The sequence below is a fragment of the Podarcis vaucheri genome (assembly GCF_965113315.1).
Source record: "Podarcis vaucheri genome assembly, chromosome: 1".
NCBI lineage: Eukaryota > Metazoa > Chordata > Lepidosauria > Squamata > Lacertidae > Podarcis > Podarcis vaucheri.
In genome coordinates, this window is record NC_138759.1 from 113,250,901 (window position 1) to 113,269,306 (window position 18,406).

The following is an 18,406-nucleotide window of genomic DNA, read 5'->3' on the forward strand; positions in this document are numbered from 1 at the left end:
GATCTGTGTAACCCTTCAATGCTACGACATTTTAGTTATCTCAACTAAAAGTAACGTATTCCTGTATTGGGACCACAATGACATGGCAGCACTTGATGCCACAAAAAAAAATAAACCCTAAATGGATATGTAAGGAGAGAGACATGTGGACAGCTGGGTCTTTTAAAGAGTTTCCACTACAGAAGCTCTAGCAGCCATATAAACACATGCCGCTGCTGTATGTTTCCCCCCTAAGTGACTTATGTCTTCAGCCCTCAGATTTGCTGCAACAAAAACTTCAAAAAAGGAAAGCCCTGTTGAGTGCATCGTTCTCTTTCGTGCAGGCAATGAAGTCCAAGTTTACCGTTTACTTGCTGAAAAGGTTAAGCTTGAACAGCTTTGGATAAAGCCTTCCGTCGTAATATTTTGTATATTGAAAGTGTTTAAGTTCATCAAGATGGCTTTTGGAAGTGTGTACGCTGTTAAGGCAGGCCCACAGTTTATGCAGCAAACACAAACTGGATAGCTCAGTTGGTTAGAGCGTGGTGCTGATCATGTCAAGGTTGCAGGTTCGATTCCCATATGGGACAACTGCTTATTCCTGCATTGCAGGGGGTTGGACTACATGATCCTCAGGGTCCCCTCCAACTCTATAATTCTAGGATTCTATGAGCTGCCATGTGCAAACTGCTACTTGAAGACAAATGCAATGTTCCAGGGTTTCCAGACATTGCACAGCATTGCTGGCATACTAGCAGCAATTCTGTCTACCATTTAAAGGCAGATGCATGCTTTACATACTTGTTTCATCAGAACCAGGGTTTGTGATAAAGGACATGTGTTCTCTGTTCTTAAATACTGCAAATGGCTTGACCATAGCAATAGGCATTAGGGGTGTATGGACCTTTGTAAAAAAAGGGGGTCAACCCCCGGCCAGTATCTATCTTGGCCTGAATTACTATATCACCACCAAATGCCATTATCACCCAAAGTTAGCAGCACTAGAAGCAAACATACTACAAAAAAGACACCCCTGTATCTTGGTGTCCCCAATAGAATTTTCTTACCAAAAACCTCAAAGGTTTCAGTGTAGTATATGCGACATTTTCCACATGAAAGGCAGCTTACAAAAATAACAGCCTAAATAAAATACTCCTAATAGGTAATCAAACTTGCAATCTCCCTACAGCGCTAACAGTTCTATAAGTAACAGTTCATTTTAAATATATTAAATAAAATTAAGTGAGCATAAAAACTTCCCAGCAGGCCGATTAATATCCAAAAGTAGTCCTAGAACTAGCGAACAGCAACTTGCAACCTCCCCACCCGACTTTTTCAGAAGATTCAAATGGCCAGAACCATCTTTGGCAGCCCCTCCCACTTTGAAGCAGCGGCCCAAAGAGACGTCGTTTGCACAATCTTATCACTACTGCCCGGGGCTTCATTGACCAGCTTAACCGGCAACCTGCAACTGTGGCATTGTGCAAGAGGCAGCATGGGGAAAGCTGTACGAGAAGATGACTCCCTTTTTAACAATCCAAGGAAGTGTAGATTCGTGCATCGCAATGCCAGAGCCATTTTCTTGCACTTCCTCGAAGTAAGGAATCCTGATGACAGGAACAGTGCCATGCAGGCAGGTTGCCACAATGGCACTTGGGAGATGGCAGCCTGGCACACAATGCAGCCAATTCATCCCCACCCCCCCTGGGTCGCAAATGTGCTCATAATGAGAAGTCAACTGTGCTGAAGCTTAGTACCCAAGATGGTCCCATGTGGTGCCTTTGGGGCACATCGATAAGGAGTCAGCACTAGGCGAAACATCCTGCAGAGATGAGAAGAGCTACAACGCTGCAGTGTCTCCCTGCAACTGAAACTGCTAGATTGTACCCTAGGGGGTCGGTTAGTAGAATCTTCACTGCCAAGGCTCCCACACTCTTTATATTCTGCCCTGCAGTTAACAATTTTTACATAGCCATCACTTATTGGTATGCCACAGTAAGTCATACGCTGTACAACTCTGAGGTCAGTTATCAGCAGGATTGCTTTGAACTGCGCACTTCATTACATTAATTTTCAGAGAGACGGATAGAGTGCTCTCTTTCTCGTTCTTTCCCTCTCTCCCTTTCTCTCTTTAGTATCCTCTACCTTGAACCAAAACATTCCGCAACTATGCCACTAAAAATTTACACACTTGGCACAAGTTTTGTTTCAGTTAAGTAGCGTAATATAAAACATTTGGTTGGTACAAGCGATTTCACAGAGCTAATTTATATTAAACTATAAAGCAGAAATCAATTTCTGAAATACCATTTGGAGCCATAAAAGCATAATTTCAATTAAAAGTCTTACCTCTGCCTGGAGTAAACTCAAATCGTATGTCATTAAGTTCCTTTCTGGAATTCCTGGAGGGAGAAAAAAAGGAGCCACGGTAAACACATCAAAATGTAATGAAGTGCAAGCCTTGTGCATTCCAAATGTATTCAAGCTTCATAAATAAGTTGCTATTAATATGTAGGCAGTATTTTGCAGTTTTATGGCCTTGTCTTTCCCCAAGTGCATCACAAATGCACAAGGGCATCAACACAAGGGAAAACCCTGAAAAGGGGGGGGGGGAGTTTAACCATATTGCATTTTTTTCAAATAAATCTAAAATTACACACTTTTACATTCAGTTTTATGAGCATCTATTTTTTTTAAGAAAAAAGTATGAGAGAGAAGTAAGTTTTGTTCTGCACCAAAAGAAGTATAAATATAACTCAGTACTCTCTCCCTGAATAGTAAAGGGTTAGATTACAATCAGAAAACTCAATTCAAGTTCCTCCAAGTTTCTGTTTCGTATTTCTACCCTTATTTCTGAGTGCAACTGTGCTTATACATATGCTTAAGGCACAGGTGGGAAACCTGTGACCCTCCAGATGTTGTTGCACTCCAAATCCCATCAGAATAGCCAATGGTCAGGAATGATGGGAGTGGTAGTCAAAGAACATCTAGAAAGCTGAAGGCTCCCCACTCATACATCGCGAATTCAATACTCTGCCGCTGAAATATGGGGGTGGGGGCAACCATCATAAGGGGCTGAAGCCACAACACTGTGCCGCCCCAAGAGCTTTCAGGCATTCTTTTGAGACTTTATTTTCACAGCATCACTAAGCTGAAGAGGAGTAAGGTTAAATGAGAAGGAAGAAAACAAACAAGCATTACAGAATCAAATTCACGAGAGGAGTGCTATCACTTGCCCAAACACTCAGTAGAGCACTTACAAGCACGCTAAAGTCAGCAGGTTAAGTTATATTTCTCTTTCAGTTTTATAAGATGAGCTTTCAACAAAAAAGCTGACAAAATTAGTCTGCACATCTGTTTTGAAAAATGCTGCCCTTCTTATGTAAAGGGAACTTAATACGTAGGGTTGCCTCTGAAGACAGTTGGGAAACTTCAGCTAGTACAGAATTCAGCGGCCAGGTCGCTTACCGGAGGAAGAAGGTTACACCGATCTGGTCTGACTGCACTGGTTACCAATTAGTCTCCGAGCTAATTCAAAGTGCTGGTTTTGACCTATAAAGCCTTAAACGGCTCAGGACTGCAATACCTCAAGGACTACCTCTTTCCATATAAACCTACCCGGACCCTGATATCATCTCTTGAGGCCCTTCTTTGTGTGGGGTCCAGAGGGTGGCAACATGAGAAAGGGCCTTCTCTGCAGTGGCTCCCCGTTTGTGGAATGCTCACCCCAGGGAAGTTCGTCTGGCACTTTCATTATACACCTTTAGGCACCAGGCAAAAACGTTCCTTTTTAACCAGGCCTTTGGTTGATTTGATTGACATCCTATGCCCTTTTGAAATGTTGAGGGTTTTTTGGGGGGGGGGTTATTGGGTTGTTGTTTTTATTTTGATTATATATTTTGTGGCTTTATATTTTTATTTTGTTCTGTGAACTGCCCTGAGACCTCGGGTATAGGATGGAATATAAATTTAATAAATAAATTAAAAAACATTTAAAAAATTCAGGAATGGGCTGCAAGAAATCACTTGATTTAATAAATAAATTAAAAAAACATTTTTTAAAAAATTCAGGAATGGGCTGCAAGAATCACTTGATTTCAGCCTTGAGATCACATATGTAAAATTCAACTAATCAGCAGGACGATTCGGGGGTGGGGGAGTGAAAACCAGTTCACCTGGGCAAAAGTTGGATGACCGGGTTTAGCTACTTCCCAACAGTGTCCTTTACTATGGCTGCCCCTCACACCTGTGGGCACGTAGATTGCAGAAAGGCCACACAGTTAAGATTGAAAAGGCCATGGCTCAGCTGCAGACCACATACTTTGCATTTAAAAAATTCAAAGTTCAATCCACGGCATGTCCAGGTACACCTGAGACATACTCCCTGAACCCCGGGGGAACTGCTGCCAGTCAACTTTAGATAATACTGAGGTAGATGGATTAAGGCAGCAACTTCCTGTGTTTCTGAAGTCCTGCTCCTGATGACACATTTCATTGAGAGAAAACCTCCTCTCCTCACCTTCCACTAAAAAAAGAAAAAGGTATTGTGCATATAGACAGCTCCAGAGCAGCACGAGACTAATTTCACTCCTCGATTCATAGTGATAGGTGTTTTGCTAGTACCATAAGAAGAAGTTCGGTAGCGCACGGATTTTGTGACAGCTTTGTATGTAAGAATGCATATAACATAAGGAGATATTAATCCTGGCAATCCCTTCTAGAATACGCCTGAAGGTGGGCAGGTAGTTAACATTAACATGTTTCTATTTAATTACATCATTTATTTTAACATTTTCGCTGAGTTCTTGCCCATGCAGGATAGAGCATGTTTAACATGTGTGCCACACACAACATAAACAACTTTATGTTCTGATAATGCGGCTAATTCTGCACTTCCACTTTCATATTGATTGACACTTTCCCATTTGTCAATAAAACAATCTCCTTTGCCCGAGGACAGAAGTGGGGGCATAGGGAGAGGAAAAAAGAAGACAGCCATCTCATTTTGGAAACAGCAAGTGGGCAAAGACCAGATACAAACATAATTGCTGTAGCACACTTTTTCCCTCTCCTGGCGAATAGCTCAATCTGCTTGAAAAGCTAATAGCAGTGAAATGTGTTTTGCGGTCCATTATTCTTCTGTTCCTCAGCATGGAAACTGTAAGCAGACTCATATTTCAGTGTACCAGGCCATGAAGTCTTGCTGTGGGAAAACTAAATCCAACATCCAGGCACGCTCAGCCATGACTCAGAACTATTATCACTTGCTAAACACATATTAAGAAAATGTCACACAGTCACAAAAACACGATCACGCAAGAACAACAAAAATGGATTGGCAAGACAACAGATACAACTTTTGCAAAATGAGCGCAGCAAAAGAAGTATCCAGCTGCTAAGTATAGCAGGCGCGATTCAAAAGGTGAATTAATTTCTTGTTATCCCATTCTTTAGTCAGACCAAATGGATATTGCATAGTGCAGTATTATGCAGCCAAACAACCATGCAGAACTGTTTCGATTAGTGAGAGGCAATGGTAAAGTTCATTTGCTGCCTTCAGTAGCTCCGACCATTAAACAGAAGGTTTCTTTTCTTTTGAAGGGTGGAAAGTAGGAACTTTTCAGATCTGCTCACAAGATGCCGGAGAGAGGGGGCTTTAGCTGAAAGCCCCATCTATTCACTTGCATCTGGACTCACACAGATGTCCCTATGAATATTAGGGGCGGAGAGAGAAGCTACTGTTAGTATGAGCCAATGCAATATGCAAAAAGAAAAGAAAATATGGCTTTGGATGCTGAAAGCGCAGCAGTCTACATGCAGCTGTATAACGTGAGTTACTGAGCTGTCCAAAAAGGTACTGAGTTCGATTTACCTTAATAAATTGCATCAACCATTTATATGTGATTTTTTTTAAAAAAAAAAATTGAGAGGGAGAGGTACTCAGCTGTTGAAAAAAACGAAATTGATCATTCACACAGGTAAAAGCGGCAAGGTTAAAAACAAAAAAATTGAATGTCTTACAGCACAGAGTGCAATCCCACAATGCAAAATTAAAAAATTAAAAATGATCCTCAGTACTGTCCACCGAGAAGAGACTATTGACTGTAATTTGCTACTTAGGGCTTCAGGGAAATTAGGACCTCCTGCACAAACACTTGACTTATACTATCTGTGGTACCCCAAAGTTCTGTTTTCACAAACCTGGAAACAATAATCTCTGACCTTTGTGTTTCTACATGCATTCTGTATGCAAGGTGGACTTGCCAAGGCCCATAGTCAGGGTTTTGAGATCTTGCTTCCTAGGCTCTCCGTTCTCCGGCACAACCCCAAAGCTAAACTGTTTGTCCAACAGCAGAGACCCTCTGGTACAGTCCATAAACACTGTTTTAACACAAAACACCACACCAACCTACCCAATTGAGGAGGAATTGTGGCATCCCTACTCTCTCAAGACCGGGGAGAATATTGGCGGATGAGGATATCGCAGTGTTTGTAGACCTCCAGATCTCTCCCTGTGTCCAGGAGGAGTTTTGTAAAGACGTTTGTTTCATCTGGCTCTCAGTTCCTTTTTCGTTCTTTTTTGTACTCCTTGAGATAGCAGTTACAAGAAGTGACAAGAAGAGGCACCACTAATCAATGCACCGTGGCTAAGAAACTAACTGAAGAAACTGTGGCAAAGAAACTAATCAATGCACTGTGGCTAAGAAGACGGGCCATGTACAACTTGCAAAGGATGTGATAAAGGCCACTAAAAGGGGCAGACAACAGAGTGGTCAAGACTCCTTTCAGGTTAGATCAAGCCGAATGCAGATTTTAAGACAGACAAGTTTGGGCTCTGTGCGCAGAACATGTTGGTACAAGCATTAGGAAGGGCAGTGAATGTGTGGCCCTATGAGGGAGTCAAATGCAGCCAATAAGCAATGGATGGCAGAGAGCTATCTTGACTAGATGCTACTGAGTGCCTTGTTGACACGACGATTGCTTAGCCAGTCGCACTTCTACCGGAACAGCAGAAGTTTCCACCAAAGGGTTACATGGCACAATGGTGTGTGCAAGATCCATTTCGGCAACTACACCCACCTCCAATAAACCCCATCCTTCTGTTTCCCAACAATCCTTCCATGGCCACAAATCTCAATATTGACTTTTTTACTGAAATTACTTAACATGTTCACACCCATTTTTGTATTAATCTGGTCCCTTGAGACAGGTTGATCATGGGATAAATGACATTTACAACAATGACTTTAAAAAAGGAGAGTGCCTGTAATTAGGAGGAAAATCTCTAGTGGACTGGATCAGAGGTGAGGGAGTGTGCCCGCCCCAAACATCCCTGGACACCCACATTCAGAGGGTGTGATGCTGGAATAGAGGCAATTCACCCAAAATTCATTGCATCTAGGTCCACATCATGCAGTCAATTGCCAGATTTTGTGTGGAAATTGACCATGTGGAACAGACCTGAGTGGGCTGATTTTACTCCGGTGGATTCTGTTCAGCATTTATTCCCCTGCACAGACAGCTAGAGACCTCAGAGGTGAGACAAGCTGGCTCGCAATCCCCTCCAATGAGAGGTATCATTGGATCCGGTTGAATGCAGCTTAAATACATAGTGCAATTATTCTTTGAAAAACTCCAGGAAAACCCTAATAAATGATCCATTGTGTTCCCTGGTCTTTCCAAACATGATTTTCCTTCCCAGCTTCTAAAAATCCACTTGAAATGCAAGAGCAGCAAATAATATATTTCTTTTGCTATGTCTCTGGCACTACAAAGCTGAATAAAATTGAGTGTAAAAATGGGATTTAAACCAAGGTACATAAAACCCATACATACTTAAGAATAGCAGTGTTCTATAACAATTATTTGGGCAAAGTGCTTATATTAATCATTCATTATTTAGAGAAGAGCCCCATTCTAAAATAATTCACTCAACAAGGATATAGTAGGAAATTACTTGCATAGTTCTATATCTATATAGTAAAATATTGGCTGCCAGACCGCTGCATTATAATTCCTTATTCAAGTTTAATACCACGAGTCTTACTGATTTTTGGTCATTTCGCTTTTTATAGACAGCCTCATTCATTCCCATTTTTAAATGGACTGCGTCCTCACACATAAAAATACCTAGAACTCACATTCATACTTCAAACTGACAGGCTCCCATGTACATCAGCACTTTTACTCGGTTCCTTGTTATAAAGATTTAGAATGTAACATTTCTTACTGGGTAGTCCATTTTCCCAACCTCCATTTTATCTTGTCCCTTCCATAATTCCTTCCATACCCTGACCCTGTGCACTCTGCACGCTGCCTGTCCTTCCTCTATTCAGAGCATCTTTCCCTAGACACAAACTTCGTGGGACTGATAGTGGCTGGAATTACCACTCATTTTCCTTCCAGAAAAATATTGGTTCCAACCATAGTCCACACTATGCATCTGGAGCAAACATATGTGCCTTGGGTTGCATACAATGTATGCAATCCAAGGCTGCAATCCTACGCACATCTACTTTAGGAGTAAGCTCCGGAGCAAAGCATGCATAGGATTGTGCTACATGGCCTCAATCCTAAACTTTAAAATGGTAAGTGTTGCTGAACTCAGTGTGACGTACATCTGGACAAACACTCTGCAGATCAGACTGTATGGCTGAAGACATTTCACCCCACAACCGAAGTGCAAGCTTATTCCAACTGTCATCTCCAGTCATGCAGATTTCTAGTATTTTGTAGTGGCAGTGCTTCAAAAATCCTCAAAGCCTGTTAAAGGCTGCAGACAAATGTTGCATAAAGGGATGAGCATGCACACCAGATTAAACTATCAGGCAGCATAGATGCTGTTTGTCTCCAATCTAAGACGTGCCGTAATCTAGCATATGAAATAAAAGCACCCGGGCTAATGTCTGATGTGGCGTACTTTCGTTTCACTTCCCCAGCTCCTCATAAAAAGGGGGAAAGGGGAGAATTTCAGATAACAGTATAGCACAATGCTTGTGCTTGCCATTCACAACACTGACCTCTCTACAAGAGGAAAGTACTGTAAAATGCAAACACAACATAGCCTCTAGCTGCTGAACACTACCAAACAGTACACAAACCAATAAACTTCTCCAGTGGGCTAATTCTACCTTTCTATGTGGAGGCAGCATTCGCAATTTGTGTTTTTATTATCCAAGAGCTCTGGGTAAAATAAGTTGGGGGAAAGATCGCATGATCTCAACAGACAGAACCACCAATTAAATGTAAAGATATGCTTGCAGTTGCCATGAATCTCTACTCGTTAACACTCCCTCAGCTGGAAACGAATCACCGCTGGGATTGAACCCATCAACAATTGGAGCCACAACACCTCAGGCCCAACGCAAATTCCTCCCTGTGCACACAGCTCTCTGCAATGCTAATGTGAAGACACAGTTTTATACTTAACTCTAGTTAGACCTAGGAGGATGAACGGAATAGCCTTTACAATTGCACACCTAAGGAAAAGAAAATTCTTTTATAATCCCCACGCAACAGGGAACTGATGGTGTTCTCTAACAACATGCCTTTTGTGATGAATGTGAGACCATTACTACACATTGCGGATGAATCCACGTGGCTACTTTACAATCACTGTGTTATCTGCTACACATATTAGGCAAGATCCCCTCACACCCCAAGCAGCAGCTAATGAAAATATCTGATGGGAACTTAAAGCATATTTCTATGTATTCTAGCTACCCAGCATGTAGTATACAAAACAAATAAAACCACAAATCCAGAAGATAGGCTTTGCAATGCAAACATGTCCATGGGCTAGACCAGGGGTGGAGAGCCTCAGGCCCAAGAGAGCAAATGGGGACCTCCAGGCCTCCCTAGCTGGCCCTCTGATGATGCAAGCTACAGTGGTACCTAGGGTTACATACGCTTCAAGTTACAGACTCCACTAACCCAGAAACCTTGGGTTAAGAACTTACCTTGGGTTAAGAACTTTGCTTCAGGATGAGAACAGAAATCGTGCAGCGGCGGCAGCGGGAGGCCCCATTAGCTAAAGTGGTGCTTCAGGTTTAAGAACAGTTTCAGGTTAAGAACAGACCTCCAGAACGAATTACGTTCTTAACCCAAGGTACCACTGTACATCCCTTCTCCTCAGGCCACATCCTTCATTGGCCCTGTTTCACCCCACAAGTGGTTTTGCCTGGCTAGAATGTGCACACAAACTCTGATCATGCTTCTTCCCTGCCTGCCTGCTTGGATAATGGAGGGTTCTGTGAGTTTGTGTAAAAACTAGCCTGTTGCACAAAGATGAAATTTACATTGATTGCTCTGCCCACTTTGGCTGTTGACCCCCCCCCCCCAAAAAAAAAACGAGCACGCGGCCCTTGAAAGTCTTCTCAGAAGGGATGTGGGGCTTGGGGTGAAAAAGTTCACTGCAGCTCATAACACTAAACCATGGCTGCTTTTGCATATAGGTCCTGAACCAATACCTTGTTCCAGTAGACTATGGTATCGTGACCTAAAATTTTAAAGGCCTAGACCTAAATGTATATTAACATACTACCAGTTCCACAACCCTTTGGAGATTTTTTTGGGTGGGTGGGGGGAACAGCGAGAAGCAAAAATCACTGCCCCCTCCCACCATTTCATATTTCTCCCAATTTGCAGAAGCTCTTGTAGAACACCAAAGGTTGAAATAATCTCACTCTTCTTCATCATCATCATTAGGCTCTTACAAAAATCCAGACTTTAATTTCTCTAAATTATCCACTTAAAATGATGGCTGTCCTCTGTGATTGAAGGTGGCAGATCGCCTGTAGATGTTATTGGCTTACTCAACAGCGCTGAGATTCCATAACGCCTGGTTTCAATATCATTTAGTTCTGCTAATTTCAAAAATGTCATTTTAAATCTGGTCACCCCAATTTGGCACAGTCATTGCCTAAGTATTCTCAACACCAGTGACTGTTATGATGAAAGCTATCAGAACATACCACTATCTCAAGTATGTCCAAAGTCTGCTGAAGATCAGTGCCATTGTTCCAAGGGCTCTTTGACCATGTTTGAAGATTTAAAATCACTCTGCTTGGAAAATGTGTGCAGGCACACATTGTGCTTGCCTGTTCAAAGATGGTACAACGAAGTCAATATTCAGCATTCCTCAGAACAATTGGCACAAGCATTGATAGGAGTTATGAAGTCAACTTGCTTCCAGTGTTTCAACCAGAGATTGCAGTCTTGCATCTCCTGAACCAGTGAGCTTCTTCGCACACGAAAACCCACAAAACATTAATGTGCATTGAATCTGGAGACTCACTGGGAAGATGATGGGCATATTCTAACCTTTAAGGAATTAGACCTTGTTTGGGCTGTAAGATGTGGCTTTACTTGGTGATGCTGTATGTCTCTTCAATAGAAGCGAAGAATTTGATAGAAGACATTGCCTTCTCCCTAATGAGGTTCAAATGAGAACTCCCAATTTGCAGTTGCTCAAAACTATTGGACTTTCCATCTCCTATACACACGGCATATCCTGGCACTGGGGTGTCCTTTGTCCACAGAGTAAATCCTGACCCTTCCCTCCTTGTGTTTCAAAATATATTCCACACTTAGTAACCTTATTCCTCTCACAATAAGGCTACTGAGCACCTGTCTGTCCACAATCCAACATAATTGGTCTGAAGGCAGATGAGTTGGCAAGTCTGCCAACTGTGAGTGCTAGGATGGATGCCACCCAATGGGTTCCATTAGGGAAGAAAGGCAGGATTTGCACACTGCAGGAGAGCAATCCTTATCAGTTATGAAAGCTGTTTGGCATTCTCTGCATGTACCCATGGGTGGGAGCTGTGCACAAAGTGTGTATGTAATGCCTAGGGCATCCGCACTGCCATGCACTTGGGTCAAATGGGAATGCAGCCATTTTTCCAATCATGGAAACGAGATGGTTATGTGCATGTGAAACACCCAGGGGCTCTGGCCCCAGCCTCAGCTCATGAGTAAGAAAATCAACTGAGGGGAAAAACTCTCCACAAAAAAAAATCCAGCCTTAAAGTAAAGGATTCATCTGACAGCTGCCTTAAATTAGAAGCAAGCAAGCTGAAGAAGGGGCTGAACACTCCAGTAGAAAGGAGCCGGCTCCAATTACCCATCCCTCCTGTTCAGCTCTTTCTTTCCTCCCCGCCCATCCCTCTCTCGCACTGCCAATCTGCCTCTAGCATCCCCTACTCTGACTGCATCAAAAATTTCTGTATTGTTATATACACACACAGCATTTCTGAGGGGCGGCAGTGGGGAAGGAACAGTAATTTGGCTATAAATTACTGCTCTTGTGAGCTCCAGCTCCTCTTTCAGTTTTTCCTCCCAAACCTCTTTTATAATTGCATTTACTTTACTTCTTTTCATTCTGGAAATAACTGACAAAAGTTAAGCACAGCCCTCATTATTAGGTAACGCTTGTGGGGGCAGGCTACTATATTAAGCCTCGGACGCTCAAAAAAGTTTTGCTCCCAAGAACGGAAGATGGGAAAATGCAAAATTAATCTTTTACAGTTCTCCCAACTTCTATTTCAAGGCTACTATAATGAGTTCACTGTCTCTCTGGATGGTGATTTACTGATAGAGTGTCACAAAGTCAATTTTACTATAAGATATGTTATCATGGTTTGATTTAAGTTTTACTGTTCAGGGAAACCTTGATAAAAATGATGCAATACACCTAAACGCAAGGTGGAGGGAAAGTCTTTGTAGAAGTAAAATCAAAGTGAACTGAAAATAACTTTGCATTAGAATTAACTTTCTAGAGTTTGCATTTGGACCATTTCGATTAAGCTGTAAAGAAGCAGTGTACATTTATGGTGCAAATTTCAACAGGAATGTTATGCTTACGTTTCATCCTAAATGTCCCTCGTTTCAGTTACTGCCAATAACTGCATCTCAGGGGCAGAGTTCAGAGGATCATATCTTAGAATCACCATTATTATCTGAGATATGAATGAGCCTTTTGACTGTACACACAGGTGGTTCATGCATCAAGCAATAAAATCATAGTTGAATTAACCATATTTTCCAAGTTTCTTCAAACTGGAAAACCACGGTGAACAGCTATTAGATCAGTTTAAAACCTTGGGGGAAATGCAGTTCAATTCCATCTCTTCATTATGGTCAATGACCAGTAATGGGGACAAGGGGAATGCAATAGTATCACAGGTAAGTGAAACTACAGGGAAAATAGAGATGTTATTTTGGGCTACAATTCAGACTCTGCTGAAACACACAGTTTTGGCCCCTCAAAGATCTGTTCACAGATCTCTTATCTCTTAACTATTTCCATAGTTAAAAAGGCAGTATATAAATAAAGTAATGCATGCATGGGCCTGGATTATATTTATTTTATGTAAATAAGTCCAACTCAGATTACACCAGATACTTGGGGGATAATTAAAGCCATTAAAAAGGAACCTTGGAACTTGTCAACTGTACTCTAGGAATAGCTGTCTTAGTTCCTACAGCCAAAACAATCACTATATTCTAACTGGAGTGTTCTGGATCTGTGAAAATACCAAACAAGCCTAGAATTTTAAAATGCTTTGAAAAACAGTAAAATGCATTGTACCAGCTCTTGGCACAGAGTCCTCCTCTGTGTTAAAAGGGACACAGGTGGCGCTGTGGTCTAAACCATAGAGCCTTTTGGACTTGCCAATCAGAAGGTCAGCAGTTCAAATCCCCATGACGGGGTGAGGTCCTGTTGCTTTGTCCAAGCTTCTGCCAACCTAGCAAGTTCAAACGCATACCAGTGCAAGTGGATAAATAGGGACTGCTGTGGCAGGAAGGTCAATGACATTTCCGTGTGTTCTGGCTTCCATCACAGTTTTGTTGCGCCAGAAGCGGTTTAGTCATGCTGGCCACATGGCCCGGAAAGCTGTCTGTGGACAAACACTGGCTCCCTCAGCCTGAAAAGCGAGATGAGTGCCGCAACTCCGTAGTCGCCTTTGACTGGACTTAACTGTCCAGGGAACCACCTCCTCTGGCACAAGCTATATATTACATTTTTGTCACAAAATGCCAAGAAACAAGTATAGGCAAGTCAAGCAATTAAAACTGGAGATCAAATATTTTAGAAATATTCCTGGATCCCAAGAAGAAAAGATATTTCCCCCCATTAACAGACATACTAGCTCTTGAAGATTGTAAAGTGTTTCAATTAATTACTGTATGCTGTGCAGCACTAAGTCATGTCTACCCCAGAAGTATAGCAGCTACAATTCAATTTTCTCTAGCTACTAGTGTTTTTTGGTAGCAGGATGTGAATGTCTATATGAAGAAATGGTCAACATAGCAGCTTTAAGGGCACACCAGGCCCGTATAGATGGTTTAAAATCTGTGCCTTTTGCCAAATATCAGAATAATTCAGTTATCAAATTGTTAGTCCATGGCCACAAGCCAGGGCAGAGGAGAGAGTGTTTCTGCGTTTCACAACAGCACTCCTTACACATTACATGGAGTGCAAGTAGAGAGTGTGGCTGGGATTCTGCTCAGGAGCACTGCTTCTCATGTATACTTGGAAACCACAAAGTGTAGGCTTTATGGGTGAGATCAGGGATACAGGGGTACCATTCGCAGTGGAACAGCACCAATTCTGCTAGCGTTTCCTTTCTGCAGCACCCAGCATGAATTCAACCAAACCCCTACAATTTTTGCAGCAATGACAGATGTAAGAGAAGCATTACTAATACTGAACTGCTTCGTGACGAGCCTAGGAAATGGCTTTAGAAAAGTTTGCCCCTCTTAAAAGGAAGACTAATGCTTTTAAGAAAAGATTTAGTCATTTAAGAATTTAAAGCAGTTTTTTAAAAAAGGGAAGCCAAAATGGGATTTGATCACCAAGACACTTCTCCACCCTTCGCCCTTGTGTGTACATGTGAAGATCGATCACAAAAGCATAGGAATTCCCAGGAGAATGTGTTTAACATGTAATGGTTCGATTACTCCTTGGCAAAAACTCATCAGACTACAGCCAGCTCTTAGTGGAAATTCTTCAATGTGCTTTTTAGGTCACATCAACGACTTGATTTAACTATCAGCTCAGCGGGTGGTGGCACAAAATTTCTCGGGAGGAAAGTAGTCAAGATGGGTAAAGCCAAAAACCCTAGATTTTAGCTGCTTGAACTCGTGTTAATACCAACTCAATGCAGCGCATTACAAAGCAAACCGTATAAAACCAAGAGATTGGGTTTGTGAGGGTACAAAATATAAGCGCTTTTCTCCATGCAGAAAGAGCTGATGAAAGCAACAGATAGACTGAATACAATTTATAGAATAGTTATAGCTTATTGTGCTCTCACAGCTTTTGTTAATGGCAAATAGTTTTACGACAAAGGCTTTAAAAAGACGAGGAGGGGAAAAAATCCCACCAAACCCCCATCTATGAATAGCAAAAACAGGTTGTGCCATTCCTACACTGGCTATAGCACTTTCCTTTAACATGTGAAATAGCAAAAATAAAACTCCTTATCTTGGACTGCCGTTGTAAATTTGGCAGGAATAGAAATATTGTCTGCCCTTTCCTTCTACAAGATGAATGCACACAGAGTTCTACAGAGTCTCACAATCTGTAATAGTCACAAAAGGAGTTACAATAAAATTAAATCTCTTTCGGGCACTGCTAAAATACTATTGCTATGGAGGCAGAGGAAAAGAGTAAATAAAGAGACCAACAAAGCAATCTTAAGCAGGTTTACTCAGAATCAAGTTTCTCTATATCTAATGGGTCTTACTCCCAGATAAGCATACATAGAACTGCTTAAAGGGTATTTTTGTTTTATAATCAAGGGGAGTACATTTTGTATAACGTATACTACTGTGTCCCATCAGCACAAGGATTTTCACTTGCACAATGGGACTTCCTTCCCCTCTCCTCCTGCCACACCCTCCTCAAATTTGCTCCAAAGAGCTAAGGGAACCCTGAGAAAATGTTTCAGGGGACACAGGAGGGGACAAAACAGGGACAATATTCCACTGAGCAAGGAGAAACTCTTCCACTGACAAAGAAGAGACACAGAGTTACGATGGATTCTGCCCTACATTTATAGTGCATAATTGGAATGTCTAATGAAAGTTTTTTCATCATGACATCAGGATAGGCACGCTACAGGAAAAATTTCAAAATGTGGTGACCTGTTGAGATCAGGGGAAAAGAGAATTTAAGTCAGGAGGAAGTGAGCACATGAACATGCAGTGTTTTCCCTATCTCCCAGGGCGTGGGAGCACAAGGTTGACTAGGAAGAGAAAGCCCAAGTGACTTTTGCTTCCATTTTTAAATTCTCTCCCCCCCCTTTTTTTTGCATTATTGACAAAATGAGGAGTTCATGTCATACATGTCAAAATACATGTCAAATACCGTCCTTCACAGAGTACATGGGAAATGCAAAAGAAGTCCTTATATTAGCAACTACCGACTGGGCTGGTTCCAGAAAACTTGCAAAGGACCACATCACATGTGAAACTAGAGGAAAGATCTTTGGACATGCAAAGAGGACGGGTGGTAGCGAGCTCTTCTGTATCATTGATTAATCTCATTGCTACAGCTAAGAGACCAGTACTCAATCTTTCCACAGTACATTAGAAATAACGACTTCCTTCCATTGAAAGAAGGAATAAGGCGTAGATCAACACGAAAGAAGTTTCAGTTTCCAAAGTTATTTTAGGTTAGCTAAAGAGAAAAACTAGGTTAGGTCTACATGAAAAGCATGTTAAGCTAGTTTTCTGGAAATTAATTAGGCCTCTGAAAAACTTGCTCGTTAAGAAGCAATTAATGGACTACAGACTCATTTTCTTAAAATGGAAATCAACTTTTGTCTACTGCCAAAAAAACTATAAAGCCTGACACCATATTTGTATCATTTCCTAAAAGGCTAAATGTTCTTTGAAAATATATCAGTCATTTTTTCCCCTGCAGCTGCAGATCAAACCTGCCCAGTAAAAATGTTCTGAGCAGGCGAGTTGTAATACAGCCATGGTTTATTTCCGTCAGAGGTTGACTGCTGAAGTGTGAAAGAAACTCATTAAAAATCTCTCACTGTGATCCTGCAATGGAATGAAAAAGGCGGGGGGGGGGGGAGAGAAAATACTTAATGAAGGGTACCCTTAGCCTGGAGCTACAGTCATATTCAGTTATTTCTCTCCCCACCCCCACCCCTTCTCTTTTAGTAAGCAATTAAAAGAGAGCAATTAGTCATGGGAATGCCATTCATATTGGTCATACTGAGAAAGGATTATGTGAACACTTAGTTTCTGCTAATGTTATTAAAGTTAACAACACTGACCCCCCACCCCACCAAGTCTATGAAGGCAAATAGATGAAACGTCTTACCTTAGTCTTAAAACAAGATTCACAGCACATGGAACTTCACCAAATTCATTACTAACAGCAGACCGAGTCTAAGTTCCAACGAGAGAGAGAGAGAAAGAGAAAGTAGTACACACTTACTCTTTCAGAAGAAACAATTCACCTTACAAAAACAAACTTTAAAATGGATACAAGACAATAACAGAGCACTCACCTTAAATCTATTTCCCAGATTAATCCAATAAACTGCAAACCTGCACTTAAGAGGGCACAGTTTAACGCCATTGTATTAACTATGCCACCCCCTGGTTTAACGTAGAATTGAATTTAGTAAGAAACCAGGTAATGTGCATTTTGTTTATATGCCCAACACATAAAATATGAGGTTAGGTAAAGGTAAAGGAACCCCTGACCATTAGGTCCAGTCGTGACTGACTCTGGGATTGTGGCGCTCATCTCGCTTTATTGGCCAAGGGAGCCAGTGTACAGCTTCCGGGTCATGTAGCCAGCATGACTAAGCTGCTTCTGTTGAACCAGAGCAGTGCACGGAAACGCCGTTTACCTTCCCGCCAGAGCGGTACCTATTTATCTACTTGCATTTTGACATGCTTTCGAACTGCTAGGTTGGCAGGAGCAAGGACCGATCAACGGGAGCTCACCCCGTCAAGGGGATTCGAACCGCCGACCTTCTGATCGGCAAGTCCTAGGCTCTGTGGTTTAACCCACAGCGGGACCTGCATCCCAAATATGAGGTTAAGGGCCTCTAAACGAAGAATCACTGTGGCTAACTGAGAACAGGGAGAGAAAGGAAGGAAGACTCTGGACAGGGGCACAATTTCAACTCCTCTCACCACAAATGCCCATTTTGCTTAAGGCCAATACATTCAGCTAACTTTGCACAGTTAGTATGTGGACCGATCACTGTGGCGCATGGTAAAAAATATGTGTTATGGCATAACTTCTAATCTAGTTGGTAGCACAGTAAACCTGTAGCAAGTTGAAAACTGGCGTTGTGGAGAGCTATCATGAAACCACTTCACCGAATGCCAAACCCAGCCTTAGGCTGCTTACTCAGTGCTCTCTCGTACACCCCATGCTAGTTTG

The 18,406-nt window shown here is 41.9% G+C and overlaps 1 protein-coding gene across 5 annotated transcripts in view; it reads right to left on the reverse strand.

Annotated features, from left to right (window-relative positions):
- The window catches only part of STK39 (serine/threonine kinase 39), a 113,889-nt gene that overhangs the window by 14,482 nt on the left and 81,001 nt on the right, over positions 1-18,406 (reverse strand). For all 5 annotated transcript variants that reach the window (XM_082236828.1, XM_082236824.1, XM_082236825.1 and 2 more), the window contains exons 14-15: positions 17,327-17,394; positions 2,329-2,381 (exon numbers count right to left, since the gene is read on the reverse strand). In XM_082236828.1, coding sequence (XP_082092954.1) covers positions 2,329-2,381; positions 17,327-17,394 — 121 coding nt within the window. The remainder of the gene's footprint in view (positions 1-2,328; positions 2,382-17,326; positions 17,395-18,406) is intronic.